The 15,970-nt window shown below is 33.1% G+C and overlaps 3 protein-coding genes across 4 annotated transcripts; 1 reads left to right on the top strand and 2 right to left on the bottom strand.

Annotated features, from left to right (window-relative positions):
• Positions 1 to 670: 670 nt before the first annotated feature.
• On the bottom strand, positions 671 to 9,763 carry Hdc (histidine decarboxylase). 2 transcript variants are annotated; one of them, XM_065363467.1, is made up of 16 exons: positions 9,711 to 9,763; positions 9,190 to 9,252; positions 4,888 to 5,060; positions 4,688 to 4,801; positions 4,466 to 4,588; positions 4,219 to 4,365; positions 3,986 to 4,129; positions 3,333 to 3,399; positions 2,826 to 2,988; positions 2,649 to 2,719; positions 2,548 to 2,567; positions 2,262 to 2,360; positions 1,998 to 2,181; positions 1,771 to 1,923; positions 1,511 to 1,681; positions 671 to 885 (listed from the first exon to the last, which is right to left on the bottom strand). In XM_065363467.1, exons 2-16 carry the CDS (start codon positions 9,215 to 9,217, stop codon positions 722 to 724), a joined length of 1,821 nt encoding a protein of 606 aa, XP_065219539.1. In that variant the 5' UTR covers positions 9,218 to 9,252; positions 9,711 to 9,763; the 3' UTR covers positions 671 to 721. The 2 variants fall into 2 exon arrangements, with proteins under 2 accessions (XP_065219539.1, XP_065219540.1); XM_065363468.1 differs by lacking the exon at positions 9,711 to 9,763 and adding an exon at positions 1,335 to 1,409 and having other exon boundaries at positions 9,190 to 9,502.
• An 864-nt stretch (positions 9,764 to 10,627) lies between these two features.
• LOC135845027 (acyl-CoA-binding domain-containing protein 5) lies at positions 10,628 to 13,626 on the bottom strand. The gene is made up of 7 exons (XM_065363469.1): positions 13,298 to 13,626; positions 12,922 to 13,115; positions 12,665 to 12,833; positions 12,302 to 12,483; positions 12,130 to 12,229; positions 11,889 to 12,043; positions 10,628 to 11,264 (listed from the first exon to the last, which is right to left on the bottom strand). Exons 1-7 carry the CDS (start codon positions 13,356 to 13,358, stop codon positions 11,139 to 11,141), a joined length of 987 nt encoding a protein of 328 aa, XP_065219541.1. The 5' UTR covers positions 13,359 to 13,626; the 3' UTR covers positions 10,628 to 11,138.
• Positions 13,627 to 13,770: 144 nt separating this feature from the next.
• LOC135845028 (transcription initiation factor TFIID subunit 9-like) lies at positions 13,771 to 15,413 on the top strand. The gene is made up of 5 exons (XM_065363470.1): positions 13,771 to 14,036; positions 14,116 to 14,252; positions 14,331 to 14,474; positions 14,743 to 14,872; positions 15,025 to 15,413. Exons 1-5 carry the CDS (start codon positions 13,913 to 13,915, stop codon positions 15,156 to 15,158), a joined length of 669 nt encoding a protein of 222 aa, XP_065219542.1. The 5' UTR covers positions 13,771 to 13,912; the 3' UTR covers positions 15,159 to 15,413.
• The last annotated feature ends 557 nt before the right edge of the window (positions 15,414 to 15,970 follow it).

Below are 15,970 nucleotides of genomic sequence, written 5' to 3'. Positions count from 1 at the left end.
CTACAATTTTTGGATAATTTTTGATGACTGGTTGCGAATTAATGAACCGGTTTCAAAATGTGATTGGACAGAATTGTGTAATTTCTCACGCTCTACAACTTTTGTTCCAAGTTTTTTTTCTCCATCTCCAATTTTTAGGTGATTGTCAAAAACTGGTTGCTAAATGTGAACCAATGAACTGGTTTCAAAATGTAATTAGGCATAATTTTGTAATTTTTCACGTCCAACAACTATTGTTTCAAGCTTCTTTCTCCATCTACAATTTTTGGGTATTTTTTGTTAACTGGTTGCAAATTAATGAACCGGTTTTTAAAAATTCATATCACGTTTTTGTCGCCTTAGTGCGTAGAATACATTGCACCGATAAAAACCGGTTTGAATTTTTTGACCAAACCGGTTTTTAAATTTTTGGACACCCTATGTATGGGCCTGAAATTTTCATGGTCGCTTTGACTTTATTTTTCCCTACTCAACGCCGCTTCATTCATCTCGCTAGCTCTTTCCGCTTAGAAATAAAAGCCACCGGGCACTACTTTTGTGTCATACTGTACCTATATGTGTACTTCAATTAAATCTTCAGCTTGCCATTTATTCGCATTAAGAGTGAAAATCACCCATAGGCACTTTTCCACTCATCCCAACGGCCAACTAATCGAAAGAAGAAAAAAGGTTATACGAGGACATAGTATAATCTTTTCCATAATTACAAAGCACTTAATAATTATTCTTCTTTAATTTCTTCCTCTTTCACCGGATTTTTATGGAGTTCAGGCAATGGGCTGATGTTGATACGGAAGAATAATTTATTTACCATGTTTAGTCTGGAATCAAGCGAAAACTGCTTTCCACTTCGAAACATATCTCCGCGAGTACGCCGCTGAAAAGCTAAAAAAAATTGAAAATGTTTTAGTTTTTCGGTGCAAGATAGTACAAAAGCGATGATAAGGCAAAATAATGGGAAATGAAGATTTGAACAAAACATACGATTTCGAATCCTACGAAAAAGAAGATAGGCAATTTTTCGAGCAGTTTATTTATTGAAAAAGATTTCAAGTCAAAGTCATATTGGTTGCATGATTCGATTTCAAAGGAGTGTGAGCTGATTTATAATAATTTGATAGTTTTACGATCATTTCAACATAAATGAAAAATTATGGTCTTCGTTGAAAGATGAACTTTTTCAATATCCAGAAAGACTAGCATCACTTAACGTTCAAAAAGCATGAACTAGAAACGAATAATTAAGTATGCTCTTTCTTTGGATGATTCCATGGCATACAATTTTTCAGATTTCCCCTCTCTACCCTTCTAAACAATTTTTAACGGGATTTTACCTCGTTGTCTTCTTATTTTTCACAATTTTCAAAGGTTCTGTAACGCGAGTAGTCTGTCCACATTGACGTAGGAGGCTAAAATTTTCAATTTTCATATTTACAGAAAATAAATGAAAAAAATTCTTGATTATTCAAATTCAATTGTTAAAATGAGTATAATAACGATAGGTACTCACTCGGGCTCATTTTGGTCTCATTATGAAACTGACTCAACCACTGGGTCCACGGAGACAAGACAGAATCTTCTTTTTCAAAAATGGCTGCAAAGCTTCCATTTACCACTTTTGGAGACATAGGTGTATTCGATAGTAACAAACTGGTTCCAAAAGTGCCCAGTTTCGTTTCAGCTTCAAGGGAAAAAATGATATACGAGTAATTGAGAATGTGCAAGAGAAAGCCACACAGTAGGCAAAAGTTGAGAAAAAAGATTACCAACCAAGCATATGTTTTCCTACTGAGTTGGTCTTGGAAGCTTGCTCGTGTTCAGAAATAATTATAGTGGCAGCTTCTTTTATCTCATTCCAATCTCTAATTATGTCCTCGTCAGTTGTATATTGCGAAGTAACAGTGAACCGAATAACATATTTATCTAAAGTGTGACTCGAGTTAACCATAAAATAGGTATAAGGTGTGATAATATAGGTACTAAGGAACAACGGTTACCTTTTAAGGCTGCCGGAACACAATGTATGTTTCCTCTCGTATTCAGTCGTTTTAAAAGTATCTCCGTAAGATGATTACCTTTTTGGAGACAAAATACCACTAAACCTAAATGCCTCGTAGCTGGGATTAGAAATCTCGAATCTGTTTTCAGTAACGATTCAAATTTTTGGGCTCGTTTGACACCCTAAAAGAAATGCAGAAAACAACCGAGTTATTCTCAATTTAAAAAATGACATAATTGGGTAGGTGTAGGTCATCACTGACTTCTCTAATATGATTCTGAAGACCTTTAATGCCATAACAGCGTATAACGAACCATAATTTCAATGCTCGAAAACGTTTACTCAATGGAATTTGCCAATGCTGCGAATCAAAGCGTGAAATTATTATACAAGGTATAGGTATGAAACTTTTATAACAAAGAGAAAGCAAACATATTGTAAACATTACAGGTGAGAAATTAATTATTGTGATTAGGATTTAGTATAAAACCGGATGAAAAATATTATTACAGGAATTCCTTTCTTTTGACGTATGTAATGTTACCTACCATGTAATCTATCCCATGACCTGCGTTAAAAATAAATTATAAATTAGTGAAAGAGCACGTGGCGAATATTAAAGAGAAGACATTCGCAACTTTATACCAACCTGAATTTTCATGTCTTAAATAAAGAGGCTCCACGTTGAAGGTACGATGAAGAGTTTCGCAATTTTTGACCCTAACATAATGACATTTTTTTTTTTTTTTTTTTGAGTCCATCAAGATGATAATTTTCATAATAATGTATGTGAGGAGGTAGGTATAGTTATTAAATTTACACTCACCACATAGCTGTACAATCAAAATTGACCATCAACCATTTACTCGGATTAAAAGCGAAAGACTGTGCAAAATGTACACCTTTTAACCATCTACGAAATTCTGGACAAATAAATGAGCTGCCCGCATATGCAGCATCAACATGAAGCCATAAATTTTCCCGTTCGCCTGCATAACAAAAATATTAATAAATAAGTACATTTAAAAAAAAAAAACAGAATTTAAATAGTAAAGAAAATTTTGAAGATAAGATAATTTTTTTTTGCTTTTTAGACACGATAGTAAAATGTGTTCAGTTCATTCAACTTTTTTATAGTCACACTATAAAAAATTATCATTTCCCATGAGAAGTGATCAATGCGGAAATTGACCAATATTATATTTAATGTTACCGCCAATTTATATTAAACAGAATAAAATCATTGACAGGGTGTACCAATAAACGATTATTTTGATTAGAAAAATACATTGAAATTTACAATTATCTATCCTCGATAATTTGTTCTACTTACACACTGGTCCGATGGTTTCTAAGTTATCAAAAGCACAAGCAGCAGTGGTACCTAAAGTTGCGCAAACCTAAAAGCATAAAATTAAGTTCTTATACACCGTCAACTGGGGCTAATGGCTAGAATGTACGATTTTGAGAGTTTTTCTTGAATTTCTCCGAAAATTTTTTGATTTTTCTCCTCTGAATTCGATATCTCTTGGCTATAAATCCCCACCCTCATCAGCATTATTTGAATAAAATAATACAAATTTTGACACGTTTTGTTTTGGAAAAAAAATTCATAAATCTTGTTGTTACATTTTTTTTTTTTTTTAAATACCATTTTTCTACGATTAGTTATTGGGTCTAATAAAGCATTTGCAAATTGATTAGGGTAATCTTGTAAACGATCTAGATGTCTTCTAGCAAATTTAGTTGCTTCTTAAAGTAGGTAATTGTTGAAATGTTTGAATATTTTTTTTTTTTTTTTTTTTTAAAGAAAAAATTTGGCAACTTTTGAAAAACTTTACTTTATTTATTATTTTTCCCCGATTTTTTTGTGGCTTCTGAAAAAATGTTTGCAGAAAGGTGTGTATTGTGAGGTGAGAAATTGATTATCGTGATTATAGGATTTATATAAAACATTTGTGAAATACATGTATATATGATACTAACGAAAAACGGTATTAGGTTTTTTTGCCTATCCAGTTTAATAGCTTCGATTAATTTATCAACTTGTAAAGAGTAATTTTCATCGCTTTCGATGTATCGAAGTTTTACTAATCCAATTAATCCAGCTTTTTCAACGGACGAATGAGCCTGAAAAAAAGCATCCATTATTCAAGGGAACAGAATACCTATAGAATTAGTACATACTCATCAAGTATTGGTACTCTAAAAATAATCACCTGATCAGAACAATACGCCACCAATCTGCTATTAATTTCGGAATCATCGAGATTATTTTCATCTACCGCATTATCAATTCTGTATCTTCTGATAGCTTCAGTTCTCCCAGCCAGTAAACAGATCAACGTCGATTCACTGGAAGTTGTCTATAAAACGGTAGGTAATCGAGAAGAAAAAAAAAACTTGTAATATAGCTATCAACATGGATATAATTTTCAATCAAAAGTATACGCATGAAATAACAACTTGTATAACTCCTCCTCCAGTGCTTTCGCTGTTAATATGAAGAAAATCATCCGTTAGACCGATCATTTTACCGAGCCAGTTCATAATTAGAATTTCTAATTCTGTACACGCTGGACTACTCGCCTGCATAATATCAACGCTAATATTAGAACGTGATGGTAATAATTACAATATCATTAGGACCATCCTCGTTCGTGTCAATTTGTAATTTTTTTTTTTTACCCAAGTAAATCCCAAACAGTTAATAGCGTCAGCTAGCATGTCACCGAGTAGAGATGGAAATGAATTTAGAGCTGGAAAATACGCGTGCATGTATGGCGACTGCCAATGAGTGATCTGCGAATATTCAACGAGGTTTTAATGTATTTTGAGTTCTATGTTTTATAGTTAGGCAGTTAGGTATTACTTTTGTAGGTACGTACTCCGGGCATTATGTATTTTTCAACATCACCGAATACATCATCCCAAGGTTCAGCATTCAAAGGAGCTGAATGAGGAATTAGTTCCAACATGTAACCAGGTTTCACATCCGGATATACGCGCCGGCTACGTATGTTCTCCAAGTAATTTGCGATGTAGTCGACCATTTCTTTACCTGGAATAAAACGTTTATCATTGTTGGTATTTATATGCTAAGGTGCTCGTTACAAAATTATTGTTATAATCACTGTTATAATCTGTAATAGATTACTAGCTATATTTATAATGTAAGATAGGTTAGATGAAGTACCTAGCATGAATGCATACAAGACATAGTTGCATTCTAAATTTTTGACCTGAAAATGTTTAGATTAAGATAATACCTACATAAAATGAGATTTATACTTAATTGTACCTACCTGCTATAATTCATTTACTTCTCTAACACCTAAATATTCAGTTTTTTAAAACTCCAAAAAATTTTCATGAACTTACTCACCTAATAGGCACCTCTACCTACTCAATTTTATTAGAAAAAAAAACAAAAAAAACCGGTTCCTCAATCATATCTAAATTTTATAAGGCAGTCAAAGAATATAAAAAATAAAAACGTGTCATTCCAAAAAATTCAACCGGCAGGCGAAATCGATATGCAACTTCTCGGACGTGTTCATTCAAAGTTTGAATGTGTCTGATGATGATGACGTTATGGTTGTATCTACAGTCCAATTGGCAAAAAGTGTTCTATAAATTGAATTTGGATGACTTTTTTGCGGTCCGAAATTCAATTGGCTTTTTGTAGAATATGAGTCTAAAAAGTATGAATAAAAGAACAACGCGTTCACTAATTTCTAGTAAAAATGAACTGTCGCAGAATCATTCAAAAGTAACCTTGCAACCTATCAAAATAGATTAAAATTTCGCGAGAAATACAGATAATTCAACGAAAATATTTTTTGGGCATTTTTGAAAATTTTAAGAGCCCAAAATCGAGTCGTGAGTTTTGTAATTTCTAAGAAAGTGTCATGCGACCCATCAATATGGGTTAAAATTTCGCGAGAAATTGAAATATTTCAACGAAAATATATTTTGAGCATTTTTGAAGAATTACGAACTCCAAAATCGCGTCATGATTTTTGGTATTCTGAAAACCTGTTATGTGACCTATCAAAATGGGTTAAAATTTCGCGAGAAATACGATTATTTCAACGAAAATTTTTATCAAGCATTTTTGAACATTTTGAGAGCCCAGAATTGGTTCGTGATTTTAGATTTCTGAAAAACTGTCCAAGACCGATGAAAGGGGTTAAAATTTTGCGAGAAACTGAAATATGTACTTCGACGAAAATGAATTTTGAGTATTTTTGAAGAATTTTTAGTTTCAAAATCGGGACATGAACTCACGAGATTTTTAGAAATTAAAAAAAAAATGTATACAACTTATCAAAATGGTTTAAAGTTTTCATACTAAATCAAAAATTTCTATCAAAACATATTTTGAGCAGATTTCATGAATTTTATGGCTAAAATAAGATCGTGATTTTCGGGATTTTTGAAGAAAAAAAAACATGCGATGGGCCCCATGCAGAGAATGCAGTGTTGTCCAGAACCGACTTATTAGTCGGGAAGCCTACTTAAGGATAAATTGCACCCCCCCCCCCGTTGATCCTCCCGGGCAACTTTTTTCTTAAAGGGGAAGTCCTAAGGAATATTTCTAGTCCTTGACCTCAAAAAAAAGTGACCCTACTTACAAAATGGCGGCCATTTTGACTGACAGGTCAGCCAAAATCGTAGATTTTGCGTTCCAACTTAGGAATTGCACGAAATTTTTTAAACCATAAAGGTAGATCAAAAGATCAGGCAAAAATTTACCACCTGTCAAAATTTCAAGTGCTAAAGTGCCTTTTAGATTTTTGGTGAATTTTTGAAAATCAAATTTAGGTCAAAAATGAGGGAAAAATCAAAATTTCACCAAATTGACCAAGAAAGCTGAAATTTGGTATACACCCTATTTTCGACATGCCAAATCGATTGGAAACTGTTTCAAACCGTTTTGAGCAGTTCTGGAGTCTCTAGCAGATTTTTGAAACTCGAAATTCCCACAAAATTTCACCAAAATGGAGTTGGAAAGCTGAAATTTAATTTATTCTGCAAACTAATTTCAATACGATGCGAAGTCAACTGCAAGGGGATTTCAAGTCGTTTTGGAGCATCCAGCGATTTTTTGAAAATTACTAGAGCCTCCAGTAGGTTTTTGAAATTTTAAATTTCCTAAAAATTTCTTCAAACGGAGTTAGAAAGTCAAAATTCATTCTGCAAACTAATTTTAATACCCTACGAAGTCGTCTGCTGGTGGATTTCAAGTCGTTTTGGAGCCTCCAGCCACTTTTTGAAAGGTCGTATGGTCTTTTTTTGGAAAATTGACATTTCCAAGAAGTAGCTGGGAGCTTCAAACCATTTGAAACCATCATGTAGTCAACTTCATGAAGTCGACTACGTGGTGGTTTCATTTCAGCTTGCCAACTCCATTTGGTAAAATGTTGCGGGAATTTCAAGTTTCAAAAATCTACTGGAGGCTCCAGTAATTTTCAAGAGGTCGATGGAGGCTCCAAAATGATTTGAACCTTCCTGAAGACGTCTTCAGAGGGTGTTTAAATTGGAATGTAGAGTAAATTTCAGCTTTCCATCTACATTTGATGAACTTTTGTGAAAATTTAGTTTCAAAAATCTGATGGAGGCTCCAGTAATTTTCAAAAAGTTGCTGGGGGCTCCAAAACGACTTGAAATCCCCCTGCAGTTGACTTCGTAGCGTATTGAAATTAGTTTGCAGAATAAATTAAATTTCAGCTTTCCAACACCATTTTGGTGAAATTTTGTGGGAATTTCGAGTTTCAAAAATCTGCTGGAGGCTCCAGAACTGCTCAAAACGGTTTGAAACAGTTTCCAATCGATTTGACATGTCGAAAATAGAGTATATCCCAAATTTCAGCTTTCTTGGTCAATTTGGTAAAATTTTGATTTTTTCCCCTCATTTTTAACCTAAATTTGATTTTCAAAAATTCACCAAAAATCGAAAAATGCACTTTAGCACTTGAAATTTTGACAGATGATTAATTTTTGCTTGATCTTTCGATCTACTTTTGTACAGTTTGAAAGCGATTTCGGCTGACCTGTCAATCAAAATGGCCGCCATTTTGTATGTAGGGCCACTTTTTTCTTTGAGTACAAAGGCTAGAAATGTTCTTGAGGACTCCCCCAAGAAAAAAGTTGTCCCGAAAGATCTACGGAGGGGGAGGGGGGCAATTTATCCTTAAGTGGGCTCCCCGACTATGTCAGTTCGGCTTCCTTTTTAAGTTTTTGATATTTTCAAAAACCTCGAAAATCTTGACCAATTTCAGGTTCAGAATGTTTCAAGACTGCTCAAAATGACTTTTGATAGAAGTGTTTGAATTTCAACTGAAATTTTAACCCATTTCGATTTGATGGATCATATGAAACTTCGAATATCATGTGTTCATGACCCAATTTTGGAATTGGAGCTTATAATTCTTCAAAATTACTCAAAATACATTTTTGTCGAAATATGTATTAAGTATGATTTCTCGCGAAATTTTAAGCCATTTCGATATAGGTCGCATAGCACTTTTTCAGACATCTCAAAAATCACGAATCATTACCCAATTTTTGGGCCAAAATTGTTCAAAACTGCTCAAAAAACGTTTTCGTTTAAATGTTTTGAAAATTTGGAGTTTTTAAGCTCTCCCCTAACCATTGGGCGACAGTGATAATCTAAAATAGGTAAGTACATATTTTCTGACTTTTTAGACGCATATGTACAATATACAAGAAACAAGAAAAGGACTGAATTTTTTGAACCGCTGACTATGACGTCACCAGCCACGTTCCAAAAACTTTGAATGAACACGTTTGAGAAGTTGCATACCGATTACGCCTGCATATATTTTATTTTATTTTTTGAAAATAATAATCGTGAAGTTACATATCTAATAATTTTAGAAGACAATTTTAAGTCAAAAAATGAAACTTTGGTAAACTGGTAGGTACCTATGCAGTCTATTTATCATACATTGCATCAAGCAGAAGAGCATTTGATTACGTATAATTGAAGGAGAATAATTTTTTAAAAAAATAAAGAAATGGAATAATTGCCGAATACAAATTTTTTGCAGTCGATTTATTTTAGAAGCGATAAAAGCTTAAAAATCGTAAAACTATAGAACTCCTATCATTATTTGCAGGTTAATATTTAAGGTAGGTATTCACGAATAAAAAAATTTGCTTACCTCTAATACGATATTCATCAAAATCCATTTGGTTTCAGTTCGAATGAGTATGTAACTGTAACACTGACATGAAACAAAAGACACCACTGCAATTAAAAATTTGCTCAGAACAAGCACTCGTACAATATCCGTTTATTCTCCATCAATAATAGACGTTCTTACAAACCCACTAAACCGCAAGTACCATTCAAATTTCATTTCACTTCGCCCACGTGTAATAAATTTCAATTGATTTCCTTCCAAAATTTACCAAATTATAATAAGTAGATTAATAACGAAGAAGGAAAAAAAAACGACGATAGAAGAAACGTCGACGATTTCACGAGTTCATTTGACGTTAAAAAGAAGCCATATTATACAAATAAAAGCTATAATGAGATCAAAGCTATGAATAAGAAGTTAAGAATTTTGATAATCCTTTATTTACATAAAAATGAATTTCCATTCCATTTATTATTGTAAGTACAAGACTAGACGACAAAAACCTGTTTCAAATCGCACAAAATTACTACTGTAGGTACCTTGCTTAATATTTGAGCAGCACCGAAGTGAAAAACTCGACTGAGACGAATACCGTTAATTTTTGAAGAGATATTTTCTAAAACTAACATAACATTTTAGTAAATTGGGTAGAGCGTATAAAAAATAATCCCGTAGGGATTTTTTGGAAATTACTGCATTCTCTCGAGTATGGGGAAAATCGCGGTAATAATTTACTTGATAAGGTTGTCATCAGTGTTCGAGCTGATTAGCAATTAGAAAAATGATTTTTGTCATTTTTTTCTTGCCTCCTGTCAACAAAGTATTAAAGTTACATGAGGGTTTATTATTTTAAATTTATGACAGCAGTCTTAAAGTACATGGTAGAGAATCAATATTACTTCTTGTATTTAATAACCGACGTCATTCTTTATATTTTTTCTTCTCCCGATTCTCAAATGATGCAATATCGTAATTTGTGTGGGCGCCAACCACCAACAATCTTGATAATATAAAATATGTCAAATTCAAGTGTCATCTATATTCCAGTATTTTTTTTTTTTTTATAAGGGTGCTTGTAATTTTACGTCAGGTAGGATAGGCGGATTCAAAAAAAAAGGTAGTACGTAATACTGCATGTTCGTATATCGATTATTACGAAAGTAAATCGTGTAACATTACAAATTCATCGGCTGCGAAACGCTTGAACGGGTTAATTATCATGTCACTTACGTTTTTTTACGAGTATGTTTTATTCACATCACCTTGTAATACCGGATAAACACCACTTTCCCGGATTTTTTTTTTCGTGATGAGTAATTTCATCATCGATGATTTTCTTCGCCCGTCGTTAACAGCAATAATTTCACGTTTCTCATGATACTGTATTGTCAACCTATGAACACACTTAGATGCCGCTCGCTGAGACGATTATTTTAAAAAAGAAAAAAAAAACATGTATAGTTAAACACCGCGTTTATTGCTTTTCTAATGCATAAAAATTCCAAAACAATTATTATACGAATACATAAAAATAAAAATGAAAAAAATTAGAGAAAAAAGCTCTTGGAGTATAACAATGTAATATGTAATGGAATGAAGTATTTGATACGAGTACGTACAAGACAAGACGACACGTTCGTCGTCAACAACCATACTTTAATCATTTACACTACAACCTGGTAACTTGGATACACGAAATATTCTACAGAACAGAGTATTTTTAAATATATTAGGTACTCGAACTAGCATAAATTTTCACGATATTGTGATGCCATAGGTAATATAAGGATCGGTATAAGAAACACAATACACAAAGAGTCATCATTTAAACAACGAAAACACCACATTTTATATTGCACAGTGTTATCGTTAATAAAGCGAAATTATCACATAAGGGATAAATTAAGGCAAAACGTAAACCGACACATAAAAATAAATTCCTAAACCCGAATACGGTATCTGCGGCGTTACTTCTTTCTTCGAAACCATACAATCAACAATTGTAAAATCACCGGCCACGTGAATAATATGACGAAAGGTACGATATTTTGTGATGTCATAAACGGCCACTTGGAGGATTTTTGCATAACAATCTGTAAACCGAATAATTACGTGAAAATATACCAACATTATTCCGACCTGCATTATCGTGGTAATAGAATACACAAAAATCAATGTCAATCAGAGCATAACGAGGAAGTTTCCTCACAATAAAATATAAGTAAAGGTAATTCGATATTTAGAAATTTTCCTCAATAAGATGAAAGTTTTACAGGAAACCAATTATTACAAATTCACAATTTCAGTTTTAATTTATAGAACTTATTTTTCTTTTTCGATTTGCAAATTAGACATGGAAAATGTGGATTTTTTTAAAAACTCACTGACCTGTTGAAACATTGCATGCGAATACGAGGTCATCTCGAATTAAGATCTAACTATATTTTATCTGCGGTAGTTGCACTCAAACTTGAAAATTAGTAGGATTTCCGTTCGTTTCTGTTACTAAATACATATATTTTAATTTTACGGAGGCACGTGGATATTTTTATCATCTTATTGTCATTTTTATCAAAACCTCCGTAATTTTAATAATTACTTTTTTCAATTCGAAAAAATACAAGTTCAGAATGATTTCAGGTTCACTTTGATACCTCAAATTCGAATCATCACCAAACGAAAATATGTAGACAGATTAAGAAAAATGTTCGACAAACCTCTCCTTGTAATTGACCGATCCTCTGTTCAATAAGGTTAACACTTTTAACAACTTTTTCCAAATCTTTTTGCAACGATATAATTACTCTCGAAATTTGTTGACTGGTTTCGATATCAATTTCAGAATAACATCTTCTATTATTATTACTGTCACCTGAAAAAAAAACCATAAAATTCATTTTTGATGAATAGTAAATTACATACTCATTTCGAAGGAATTTTGGCTTAGAAAATACCTACCAATGAATCCATTAGAGTACCCGTTGACATAGTTTAATTGAGCATTATTTCTATAAAGTCTCTCATCAGTCAGTCTAGCTCTAGATCCTTGATCGGAATTCTACAAATGGGGAAAAAATTGTCTAAAATTTGCGTTTCATTCAATGATGAATTACATATCATTCAAACATACCTCAATAGTATCTAGAAAGAAATCATCGTCGTCGTCTTCGTCGTCGAATTTACCACAACTTCCATTAACATAAACACCGTTTTTTCCATTAACAACTGGATGTTTGATATCGCCATTGGCTATAACGGTTTTATCAGGTTTAGAATTATCGTTCTCTGCGATACCATTTTCTTGCGGTAAATCTAAAAAATAGTTGATCGCAAATATTTACTCGCGCAAATATGTACCTATTCTGAGAAACATTTCGCGTAACAACTTTCTATAGTTCTACGCGTACATAATATTTTTGTACACACGAACGTTTCTAAACAAACATAAACATTGGTTACGTTCACGGTGTGGACGGTATTCTGCTAAACCAACCTGAAGTTTGTGAGAAAACATCAGGTATAGGAGAATTGGATCTTGAACGAGCTTTCTGAATGACTGGACCGACGACTAATTCTAAATCTTTCATCGGAACTGAAGCGTAAAACGAATCCACAGAAGATTTATCGACGTCCATGTTTGAATTCGAGACACTCTCGACGATCTGAAAATGAAATACATCGATTGTACAGTAAGCGTATATGCATTTCTGCATAAATTAACCTACCTACTGAACGTAAAGGTCAATATACCTTTTTGAACTCTTCTACGTAGTTTTTCATGGCCGTCTCGCGTTCCATATCTCCTAGTTTTGCCCAAGCGTCCCATTTCGCTTTCTTGATAAGATCCCAGAAAGCTGGCTTGGGAGCTGTGTTTGGTCCTTCGGTGGCTTGTTTGAAGTACGCGTAGAATTTGAGCATGACGTGATTCGACGGCTGTACTGGTCCTGTAATATCAATCAACGAGTTAAAAATAACTTATCATCGTGTTCAACTACGTACTATACAACAAAGAAACGTAAAAAAACATTCCATATTCGAGTAATCTGGCCAAACAGGTTAATCTAGAGAGATAAACCACCTACAGCAGTGCGAATTAAAAGTACACGAATGAAAGAATGATACTAACCATTTTTAGGAAGATTTCGAATAACGTTCACAGCAGCTTTGAATTTTTCTTCAGTCGTCATGGTTATTTAGATGGAACTAGATTCTGTTGTTGTACTGATGAAAAAGACGTATAAATCTACGCTAACGGTGGTGCATTCATAGTACAATGACTGAATATTGCGAAACTACGATGATCAAGATGCAAACACTTTTAGAATGATACTGTTCGACTTCGATGAATATTACACTAATCAATTAAACTACGTTGGTAAAATAAGCACAAACAAACGCATAATTCAACCTTTCTTCTTTCGAGAACGCAAAATTACTGCATGAAACCTGAACAACTACTACAACTACATGAGTACAAACGTGTAAACACGAATGACGAAGGACATGGACATCAACAACCAGGGTAGGGTGGTTCAACAGACAGCGTTACGCAGCATTTACTGCGCAAGTGGCTCAAGTTCACACCTCTGAGTTTCGATGAACCTTGGAAATTGAAATAAAATAATCAATGATCAGGATCAAATCAAATCAACTCACCGCTTGATACTTTGAATTTGATCGCCGAAATTCTTAATTGAATTTTAATTTGTTTGCTTTATTTAATTCACTTTTATGTTCTAAAATGTCTTCCCAAAATGTAAAATATATTCCCAAAGACGCCCAAGTCATTATGGCTATACTGAAAGAATTGGGTATCAACGATTTCGATCCAAGAGTTATCAATCAGTTACTCGAATTTATATATTGTAAGTAAATCTAGTTCTAGTTTGTAATTGAATTCAAATATTTAATTAAGATTTATCTCAAAGCACAATTTCTTTACAGGGCACACCACTATTATTCTCGATGATGCTAGAGTGTTTGCAAATCATGCCAAAAAGAAAACTATAGACGTAGATGATGTGAAGCTAGCAATCCAAATGCACGCCGAACAAATGACATCTGCTGGTCCTCCCAGAGATGTATGTAAACTGTAAAGTGTTGTTATTGTTACAATTTAGAGAGTGATTTATTCATTCATTCTAATATGTTTTATATAGGTGTTATTAGAACTGGCTAGAAGCAAAAATTCAACCTCACTACCTCCAATAAAACCACAGTCAGGAATCCGATTACCGCCAGATCGCTACTGTTTATCGCAGTCTAATTATAAATTGAAATCGAATTTGAAGAATACGAAAAAAGTAAGGAGTTTATCGAATTTTTGTTTATAATGGGATAAATTACTAATGTACCTACCTATGTAAAGTGTTTATGAAACAATTCATCATTTTGAATCATTTTCATTTTGTTATACTAGCCAATTTATTAAATTAACGAACGTTTTCATTTTCAAAAATAAATTAATGTTCATGATTTGATAAAAATGTGTGTTTTATAATGCAATGACCAATGAGCTAAATGAATTATTTGACCCAACACTAAAGCATAATTTTGAAATATTGCTTGCAGGTGATCAATAGTACAGCTACAACCAATGGAATTACTCATGATAATATTAAATTCAGTACGACTCCTGTGTTGAAGCAGATGCCTATGATACCTCGAAATGATCCATCATCACCAAACTTGATGTCGAAAGGTAATATATCCTGATTTTGGAAAGAAAACCATTTAGCCAAAATATTAATTTTTGACGAAGAAGAATGTAGTACCTATCAAAATTTATGTAAAATATTTCACTGTGTTTATCTATTTCGTGATTTAAAAATGATAAACGGCATCTAATTTCAGATATCAGCTCTGATTCGCATTCAGCAACGGATATCTTGATGGCAAGAAGAGCATCTTCCAATCAAATATCAGGGATCAAAACTGAAACTGACATTGATTTAATGGAAATAGATGCAATCACCGACCATATTTAAACTCGTATTTCGTTAAGGGGTCTATAAATAAGTTGTTGAAGTAGAAAATTCAATGAAGAATTTAATATGTACTGTATTTTTGTACAATCTTTTTGCTTTATGTACATGTGTTTCATATCGATAGCATTTATAAGTTTAAAATAGTGCAAGTGCATTGATATTTTTTGATTTTTACGTGTGTGTAATTTTTGTACTTGAATTGTTATTGTGTTTTTTTTTTGTAATTGTATTTCAATATAATTATGTAAGAAAGTAGTAATACGTTTGGATATTATTCGCGATGCGAAGCGAATGTATTATGAAAGTTTTTGGTTACTAAAGCTGTACGTCAAGAAGGTTTTTTAGTTGGAATTTATATCACTGGGAGAGCTTTTGTTTGTAGTTGAATTTGAATATCTGATTTGATGGTCGACTGCTTGAGACTTGAGTTGAATTTGAATTTCGTTGAATCAGCATTCAGTAGTTCCGGATTCCGGAAAGATACTATAAGAATTGAGAAAAAAATCGAAAAACCATCGTTAGACGAGACCTGAGCAGAGTAGGAAGGAGTTGTGGAACTGAATGGTAAAATGAAAATGAAAACTGTAGAGGAGACCATACCTACGTTCTTAGAAAAAGGGTCTCCCTGAAATAGAAATTTTTCATAAAATGAAATAAAATTAACAATTAACACCGACTAGTGATTAGGCACTAAACGGAGACCGAAAGAAACGCATGTGGAGCTTAAAAAAACTGATTGTCTGATGTGGTCTGATGCCTAGGCACTGAGTGGAAAAGGAAATGGGAAAACCTTATTTACTTCTACTTCAAGG

Source organism: Planococcus citri, chromosome 4, assembly GCF_950023065.1.
Source record: "Planococcus citri chromosome 4, ihPlaCitr1.1, whole genome shotgun sequence".
Taxonomy (NCBI): domain Eukaryota; kingdom Metazoa; phylum Arthropoda; class Insecta; order Hemiptera; family Pseudococcidae; genus Planococcus; species Planococcus citri.
This window is presented reverse-complemented; position numbering and strand designations above follow the sequence as displayed.

Excerpts from the sequence above, each read along its gene's own strand:
- LOC135845028 (XM_065363470.1), top strand. The coding sequence starts at position 13,913 with ATGTCTTCCCAAAATGTAAAATATATTCCCAAAGACGCCCAAGTCATT. Across the intron at positions 14,253-14,330 it reads CTGCTGGTCCTCCCAGAGAT|GTGTTATTAGAACTGGCTAG; the intron begins GTATGTAAACTG and ends TGTTTTATATAG. Across the intron at positions 14,873-15,024 it reads ACCAAACTTGATGTCGAAAG|ATATCAGCTCTGATTCGCAT; the intron begins GTAATATATCCT and ends ATCTAATTTCAG.
- Hdc (XM_065363467.1), bottom strand. The coding sequence starts at position 9,217 with ATGGATTTTGATGAATATCGTATTAGAG. Across the intron at positions 4,802-4,887 it reads AAAAATACATAATGCCCGGA|ATCACTCATTGGCAGTCGCC; the intron begins GTACGTACCTAC and ends GAATATTCGCAG. Across the intron at positions 4,366-4,465 it reads CTGGAGGAGGAGTTATACAA|ACAACTTCCAGTGAATCGAC; the intron begins GTTGTTATTTCA and ends ACCGTTTTATAG.
- LOC135845027 (XM_065363469.1), bottom strand. The coding sequence starts at position 13,358 with ATGACGACTGAAGAAAAATTCAAAGCTGCTGTGAACGTTATTCGAAAT. Across the intron at positions 12,484-12,664 it reads TGTTTTCTCACAAACTTCAG|ATTTACCGCAAGAAAATGGT; the intron begins GTTGGTTTAGCA and ends ACTATTTTTTAG. Across the intron at positions 11,265-11,888 it reads TCGGTCAATTACAAGGAGAG|ATTGTTATGCAAAAATCCTC; the intron begins GTTTGTCGAACA and ends TTCGGTTTACAG.